Source organism: Protopterus annectens, chromosome 4.part1 (assembly GCF_019279795.1).
Source record: "Protopterus annectens isolate FY-2018-M chromosome 4.part1, PAN1.0, whole genome shotgun sequence".
NCBI classification, from domain to species: domain Eukaryota; kingdom Metazoa; phylum Chordata; order Ceratodontiformes; family Protopteridae; genus Protopterus; species Protopterus annectens.
This window is the reverse complement of record NC_056734.1, coordinates 655,473,101-655,482,452: the sequence shown is the minus strand read 5'-3', so window position 1 is coordinate 655,482,452 and position 9,352 is coordinate 655,473,101. Positions and strand designations below refer to the sequence as shown.

Sequence of the window (9,352 nt, the reverse complement as noted above, 5' to 3'; positions counted from 1 at the left end):
TAGTCAATGAAAGTTTAAAACACTGAACATACAGAACAGCAAATTTTTTCCTAGGGAAAAATTTGCTGTTCCAAAACACATACACACAACACAAGCCCACCAAACAAACAGCAATCCACACAAATACACCTAAACTCTTATACCTAACCCTACACTAAGCTACACATACACCACTAACTATCCACTCACCTTAACCAAACCCTAGCCCTAAGGTCCGTCACTATTGTACAGTCACCTCACCCGCACCATAACCCTAACTCACCTACCCCGCCCTAACCCTCACGTCCACACAATCGCACACTTACCTGATCCCGACCCATAACTTTCCACCATAGCGCTAAAAATACCGAAGCAACTGAAACGGACAACCAAATTCTTTCCCTAGGAAAAAATTTGGTTTTCTGTTTCTTCGATATTTTCAGCATTCAATGAAAATGGGTCGATATTAGAACACTCTACGTTTTGAAACTTCGGTGTTCTAATATAGACCCTATATAAATGTATATATATATATATATATATATATATATATATATATATATATATATATACACACACAATATATACACACACACACACACTCACACATACACACACATACACACACACACACATAGATAGATGAATACAGCCAGACATTCATTTAAACAAGGTTATGTACTTCTGATTTCTTTTCATTAATGTTTTTAATGCAAGGGCACATAGTAAACATATGTTAAAGCAAATTCAGCTGTATATTATGGTTGCCATCAATGGTCACATTTCCTTTGTGGACTAGAAAATGCTCATGCACTCTGCCACTGTAAAGACTAACTAAAAGTCAGTGGAAATCTCTTACCATGGTTCTGTGTGCACTATATATGCATCCCCCTTTGAAAGGATGTCACAAAAAGCATAAAAGACCTTTTTTATGAACAGTATCAGTGTACCTAGCTGATAAGGTTGCCACCTGTCTCTCTTTTTGCAGTTCTGGAGTGTGTGTGTTTGTGGGGTGCTAATGTGTTAATAGTTTGCACAAAAACTATTTTCTGACTTTTCTCTAAATGTCACTGAAATCTTTGATACTACATTTAAGTTATCATAACATATAAACTATTATAAATAACTGGCATTTAAAGCTCACCATTTCCATACTGTGATGATGCTTATGTAAATTTGTCAGGAGAGGTGACAATTACTTTAAAGCCCTGACTGATCTAATTGCTTTGTTTTGCTATGAAAGAGAAGTGTTAAGTTTTTCTCCTGTCTGCAGTAAAATCAGTTCCGTAGCTTTCTGCATTTTTCATAGCAGCTGCTGTGCTTCCGACATTAGCAGGATTAATTGCCCATCTAAGACTGAAAGCAGTACCTGACAGGATAAGCAACAGATTTATCTGTGTCTATAGTATGTCATGCAGGAGGAGATGAATTCCTCTGCAAAGTATGTTAGAAGTTAAGCTTAAAAAAAGCAGGTAGGCTTTCCCTTCCTTTGATTCCAAGGCAAGGAAATAAAAATTTAAAAAATTACAAGCAAGTTTCTGGTACCTACACAATACTGGAGCCATATTGTAGGGAGAAGTGAAGCCTAAGGATTGAGTTAAACTGTAGGACAGGGTGGTGTTTTCCTTTTAGGATGCATTCTAGAAGTATGTTTGCTGATGCTAGATACATCACAGTATTCTGATTACTGCTGCCATGACCCTCTCACTCTGTTCATGACAGTTCATTCCAGGTGTGGTAACCACCATTGATTTTTTTTTTTGTTTGTTTGTTTTTTTTTGTTGCTCTGACCCTACACTCTCAGGTCTGTTGTTATTAAATGGTGCTTTACTCCAAAGAGATTGCAGAATAAATGCAGTGCTTCATAGTTTTCTGCAATGAACTTCAAATGCCATATTTCAGACCACATTGTTTGGGTATCCAGATCCTTTCCTTAAGCCCATTGTTCCATGGCTGCATGTATGCCTGTGTCATCACGAAAGAGACTGATCCTGTTCTCTAGTCTCATGCATATATCTCTAACAAACAAAATGAAGGCTTCTTTAATGAAGGTTTACTCCTGTGATACTCTGCTAGTCACTTTCTGTATTCGTTTCATCATTTCTCTTGCTATAACCCTCACTGACCTATGGTCCAACCACATTGTAATCCAGTTTCTCAGTCTCAGTCCTGTTCTATCTTTTACAGTTTTCATAGTAGTTGCCTATGTATGACTAAGTCAGAGATCTTGATGACATTTAGGAAAATTGTGTATATCTGTACTCCCCTGTCAAATGTTCCTATAATCGAGTCATAAAATCAAGTTCCAATTCCAACTGATGATGCTTTTGGCTTAGATCCCTTACTGGTTGCTGTCCTGGTTGATATTGTCCTATGTGAAAGAAACCACGTTTTTGTAGTGAATTTTACTGTTACCACAGGTACACTAACAAGCGTTCAGCTTCCATGATTTTTCCTGTCCTCTATCCTGGCCAGGACATCAGTTCTACTACCTCCCAGTCCACATGCACTTCTACCCTGTCAGTGATATATTTCTGATCTCTGCTAGAAAAGCTGCCAGAACAATGGCCATGTTCTCTAGGAACAGTGAGTCAGCCTTTTTGCTCACAGTGCCTTGTCCTCTCTTAGGTCAGTTAGTGCCCACTCCATCTCTGGCAACTCTGTCCAAGTGCCCATCCATTGTTTCCCTCCATCTGCTGAACTCCATCCCAGCATAACAGTCCTTCTTTTTCTTTGTGAAGAAAGAGGCAATATGTACATTCAACCCCTCTATCTCTCTTGCATCTTTACTAAATCTTACAAGGTTCAGTCCTACCTTATTCCTTTCTTAATTAAAAATATTCTCCTTCAAGCACATCTTGCTAAGTATCCTCATTGTGTCTGCTGGTTTCCTCCCACCTTGTGTTGTACTTGATCCTTTATTCATTTCTGATGATGTTCTCTTCCTAAAAGTTCTTTCTACTTTGATCCAGTATTGTCTGTCCCTTATTTTCTCTTATTTTGATTGCTTCCCTCCACTGACATCCTTTCTAAAGGTCCATCAGTACTCTTCTGTCTGATCACCTCTTCTGTTTACCCCACCCTTGCTATGGCACTGCTCAGCTTCCAGCAAGGTGTTAATACACAGTTTGTGCTGCTAAAAACAAGTTTACTACTTCATGGTACATTAAACTGCCATGAAGTCTGTTCAGAAATAAAAAATGACTGCCATCTTCTTTCATTTGCTAAACAGTTTTACTTATTTCCAAATAGTAAATAAAGAAAACAAACAAAGAAATGTGTGTGTGTGTGTGTGTGTGTGTGTGTGTGTGTGTGTGTGTGTGTGTGTGTGTGTGTGTGTGTGTGTGTGTGTGTGATTCTGAATGTGTGTATTTGTGTATATTTATATTTGTGTAGACATTAAATACTTACACAGCTTATATTTGTATGTAAAATACTTCATCCATCAACAATTTTATAAGCTATAAGGTTGAAACATTAGGTGGAGGAACAACTTGACATGAAAAAAATATATAAAAAAGTAAATAGTATTTAAAAAAATATATAAAACATTAATAGATAGTCTATTCTCTAAGCACACTGATGCCCTCAGGGATAAGAGTCAGTGGGGAAAAAGCATCCTTCCAGGGGAATACATGCCCTCTACCTGTAGCATCAGGCCACACAAAACCCCTGGGCAGGTGTTATTTCCTCAATAACACACACACTGTCAGACATTATTACTTGCTTATGACAGTAGTTTGACTAAGTCATTCTCACTGTCTTGACGACACCTGAGAAACTATGCTGTACTTTATATGATTATATGCACTTAATCTGGAAATAAAACTGTAGGTCAAAAATTGTAGATGTTTTCAATGTGCTCTGTGAATTTTACTATGTTTATAAAATAATATTTCAGAGGCAGCATTACATGCTTAAACAAAGGGATAGTTTTCAACTGTGAATGAAGTAGTTGATAAAATATACTTAAATACGTCACACATTATGATTTATAACAGGACGTCTGCATCTAGCTGACATTATTTACAGAATGAGCATAAAAAGAACATAGGAGTGCTATATAACTGATATTTTTAATTTATGGCAGTTCTGTGGTAGTGATTACTACTGCTTCACTAATGCAGTTTTCTTTAACCCTGTTTCAGATTAGCCATGGTTCTGCCGTTGCAGTATTGAGCAACAAGCAGCAATTTCCATCATTTCTACGAACGATGACAAATGACAATTTTCAGTATCCTGTCCTCACACATTTGATTACCCATTTTAGTTGGACATGGATAGGAATCATAGCTTCAGACAATGAATATGGCCTTCTTGGTAGTCAGAATCTTAAAACTTCTCTTAGCCTCAGAGAAGTATGTGTCGCTTTTTCAGAAATCATTTCACTTGGCATCTCCATGAAAAGGTTACTTCAGATTGTTGATGTAATTAAAAAGTCCAATTTAACAGTTATTGTTGTATATGCAACACGGATGGAACTTTTCCCATTAATTGATGAGATTGCCAGGCAAAATATCACTGGGAAGGTCTGGTTAGCCACAATCAGTTGGATAATTTCACCCATTTTCTCCAAGAGACTCTCATGGAAAGCACTTAATGGTACCTTTGGTCTTGCAACGCACAAGGGTGTGATTCCAGGACTTAAAGAGTTTATTTACATGTTACATCCTTTCACAGCAACAGATGATATTTTTGTCAAGTCATTCTGGGAAGAAACATTTAGTTGCTCTTGGCCAACTGACAATCATGCCAAACAAGCAAAGGATGTGAACACAACATTCATGCTTTGCACGGGTGAAGAAAAGTTGGATTATTATGACCTGTCTAAATTTAATTTGTTTGATTTTAGATATGCATACAATGCCTATAAAGCAGTCTATGCAATTGCTCATGGTTTACATGCTCTTTTGAACTGCAATTCAAGTAGTGAGTTTTATGCTTACAAAACTTGTAAAACGTTTGATTATCGTAAGTCATGGCAGGTAAGAAATGTACTTATTGTTAGTTAAAATTGTTTTCTCATCCTTCCAAAAAGAGGACAGATGTGTTGTGATATTTCTGAGGCATGCTATTTACTTATTTATTTATTTAGTTATTTATTGCCTTACAAAAACATACATATATATCCTGAGTAAGTGAGTATTCAGTGAATGGCTCTTTTTGTATTTTTAAGGGTAAAAGTGCAGTAAGGTTAATAAGTGAGTAATGCAGAGAAAAATACATGCAAAGGACACTCTACTGTGAAGATAAGCAAACTACAAACTAAGTAAATGCAAACATAATGTAACTTTGCAAGAAGAAGATATAGGGGGAATCAATAAAGCCTACACAATAATTTTGGCAGTGTGCTCATTGTGGTGCAAAGCGCATTTGACCGCAAAAAGTTTTAGATTCAGTAAACTCCATGTAGCAGCACTGACTCATGTGCAAACATGAAAACTTTTGTGGCATGCAAAATACAGCATAAGTAGCTGAACTGTATGCTAATGAAGGAAATCAACATGGTGGAGTGATTCAACAAGCTGTAAAGTAACCATGTGGACTCCGTGCTCGTGTTGGCCATGTATGTGAAAGTTTACTGAATACATCCACACAAAGGTGTCTACATGGAAACTAGAAAAGGTAATTGTCCGTACATTTGTACAGAACAGGCCCTAACATGTAACACCACACACATTATGACATTCCCAGACATGTTGCATGCTAGAAGAATATGTTAAAAATAGTAACAATTACTTACTAAATGTCATGACGCAAATGCCGCTTTGCACCCCCACCCCAAAATGAACACTGTAATTGTAACTAATGTAGATAGCTAAAAGTGTAAACCCCATGACATACACAGCTAAAAGTGTAAACCCCATAACATATAGAATCCCAAACCTGAATTCCTGTATGCACATATATACACCTGAGTAATACCATCCCTTACCTGCAAAACATTGGCTCCCCTTCAGTTTGCCTGCCTACACGGTTACCAACTGTATATATTCAGGGCTGTCAACTTGGTGGAGATGCAAATGAGGTCAAAACTCATTAGAAATGCTGAATCCCACAATCTTGTAACCATGTAGGGATGTTCACTTCTTGTAGGCACTTCCACAGTGTTCATGTTGAATGCATGGCAGCAGTAAATGATAACATCGGGGGGGTGTCAAGTTACACTTATAGAGATGTCCATGTTGGTCTGTGAAGTGTAAAACTGCATGCAAGCAGTGCACAATTCACAAGTTTGTGTCATCCTCTTTATTGTTTGTTAAAATATATCTTATCTATTCGCATTGCATTAAAATTTACATTAGGGAGTCGATTAGCCAAACACCTGAAGAAGCGTGTTCCTGTTCTAAATAAAGAAGCTTTTCACATCAGTGGTTATCTCCGTGTGGTGTCTCCAGTGGATTTTGTGTGTTCTAATTGAGAACTAGGGTAACTCAGATAATCAAACTGTTCAAATAATCAAATACATTGAACTGGATAAAAAACTTCTGAAATCTTGGGGTTTTTTGCGTGCAGGGAATACACTTTTCAACCATTCAGTGATTCCAATGGGCAGTAAAGAATATTTTTTTTACACATGAGCTGGCTACAAACTCAAAAAATACACACAAGTGAATGTGTATAAAGTTTACATATTCAGACTTTATGATTTTTCCTACCCAAAAACATTGGAAGGCTGCATTCGGATAATTGACGTTTTGGATAATCGACATTCAGATAATTAACTCTCTACAGTATTTTTTAATTTTCATCATTGTTTGTGCAAAGTGTTGCTTAGCACAACCACAGGAAACAGAGGAATGAATGGCAAGTTTCTTGATGCATATCACATAACTCTTCCTGTGGTAGCATGTGTATTTCCTAGGGCTAGAGTATAGAAGGTCTTGGATTCTACTAGGGTCTACTTTGCCCTGTTAAAGGCCAACAATATCAAAGCTGATATTGTCGGCACCAAAATGTCAAAAGTGAAATTCATCGTGCGTGTAAATGGTAATCTCCGTAAGGGGAGATTTCCATTTACTGCAATGTAGTGCGATCTCAGAGTTGGTATATCTAAGTAGCGGGGGGGGTGTGGGGGTGCAGCCCCCCCCTGCATAGAGCAATCTGTGTTGTGTTTGGGTGTTTTTTTTTTTTGTATGTGTTTGATGTTCGGGGTTTTGACATTTTCGTGTCAATTATTCCGCTGTCGACAGTTTGAGTTTTCAACAGTGTAATATTAACACTTCTACTACAGGGTCTGCAACTTTCCCTCTACTTTGTGAACTGCATGTTTGTGCGATATAACAGGCATGGACAAAAGTAATAATTTCCCTTGTGTTCACCTTATTTCAGTGTCAGCACATGCAGTGTCAGTGCACTCAGTGCACATCATACACGAATGAGCACTAAGAGAGTTCATATATTCAATAAAGTAGCAGGTGTTTTTCATAGCTGTTACTTATAGAATAAGCAGGGGATTTCAATACATTCTGTTTTCTCCTACATAATTCCATCCCATGGGAGTAGACACAAAGAAATTCTATGCCTGAAATAAAATTGTGTCAACTGCTGAATTTGCAAGGTAAGTCCTGAACCTAGAATGTATTCTGTAATAAAATTATGGCATAGCCTTTCATATCTTAAGTTGGTGCAGTAATGAAGTAAATAGTGGTTCATTTATTCAGAAAGTGCCTTAACATGTGACAGCAGACCCTTATTTTAGTCATATGCGTCCATTACCAAGGTTTTCTTTCTTATTCCTCTCCTTTTTCATTGCCCTTTTTGTGTGATATGTTGCATAGCACAAATAGCATAAGAGGTACTGGCTGTGTTTATTGGGTTTGTGCAAAATGGAAGAGAACCACCTATGAACAGACAACTAAGAATAGTAACCCAATACATTCAATTAATGTCCTTGGCCATCTTTGGAATATATGAAAGAGACATGGAAGTGCTCTCCGATCTTGTAGCCCAGGCAGGTATGACCCTAGCCCTGAGTAGCATCCTGCCATCGCCAAGAATGATACCATAGTACAAGGACAAAATAATTGACTTCAACAATTGGCTAAGCTTCTGGTGTCATTCTAATGGGATCCATTATCTGTTTGCTTGGGACAACATGGTCGACAGACCATGATGCTTTGCCAGAGATGGACTGCACCTTTCACCCCTGGGATTCTGGATACTGGCTAAGGCTCTTGCTGCCCCTATAGTGCCTTTTTTAGACAAGGTTCAAATGACAAATTCACCACCGTAACAGGAACAAGCAAGCAAAAACTAAGGGTAATGCTACTCAATGCTAGAAGTCTAAATATCAAAATTCACTCCCTCGAGGCACTCCTTAAAATGGAGAACTTCGATATCTGTGCAGTGACTGAGATCTGGTTCAAAACTCCTAAGAGCACCTCTGCATTACCAGGCTATCACTCATACCACACTTTTCGGCCACCTAACCTGGACTGGAACACCAAAGGCGGAGGTGTGTCCATATTCATTAAGGATATACACACCTCCTGGCTAGTTGCTCAGCATAATGCATCCAAGGTTATCCAAGTGCAACTAACTCTGGGCAAAACTGCAATCCAAATTGTAGCTTGCTACAGATCCCCCACCATGCTCCAGGATTCCCACTCTTCTTTTCTTGATATAGTGGAAAATATTACGGTTCAACCAAACTCCCTAATAATGGGCAATTTCAACTACCCCACCATTAACTGGGAAAACTCATGTACCAACTCCTTCACTCAACGCTTTCTGAAATTCATAAATTCCAATGCCCTGGATCAACTTATCCACACCCCCACCAGGGGCAACAATATCTCAGACCTAGTCATTACCAACTGAGTGACTGGTGTTCCACACCTGAAGTCAACTCCTCGTTGGTCAGATATGACCATAAGCTAATCACCCTAGATATCCACATCCTGCCCCACCCCCCATTAAGGAAATCACGGTTAAAAATTTTTCCAAAGCCAGCTTCATGCTTCTTAAGACAGAAGTGGTAAATTTCATGACACCCATGCAGATAGACAACACAGTTATGACTGTTGAATCCTACACAGATGCACTCTATAAGCACTTACACAAGTACATGGATCGTGCTATCCCAAACAGAACCAAGATGCTATCCTCCAAAAAAGGAAGCCAATCTGATGGTCCCCTGCCATAAACAAACTCTACAGCAGAAGGAAGAAACTGTTGGAAAAGAGAGTAAAATCCCATGAGTGGAGGAGTTCCCTGGTCAGCCTCAGTAAGAAGCTGAAATTCCTTATAAGATCCTCCAAAGCTAGCTATGAAAACAAAATTGCCACTGATTCTAGGGACAGCCACAAAGCATTCTATAGCTATGTCAAAAATCTCAATGGCATCACCCAGATCTGCTCTGAGTTACAGC

The 9,352-nt window shown here is 38.4% G+C and overlaps 1 protein-coding gene across 1 annotated transcript in view; it reads left to right on the top strand.

The window, feature by feature from the left end:
- Positions 1-9,352, top strand: part of LOC122801271 (extracellular calcium-sensing receptor-like) — a 251,233-nt gene that overhangs the window by 54,415 nt on the left and 187,466 nt on the right. Inside the window, exon 2 of the mRNA XM_044070821.1 lies at positions 4,128-4,964. Coding sequence (XP_043926756.1) covers positions 4,128-4,964 — 837 coding nt within the window. The remainder of the gene's footprint in view (positions 1-4,127; positions 4,965-9,352) is intronic.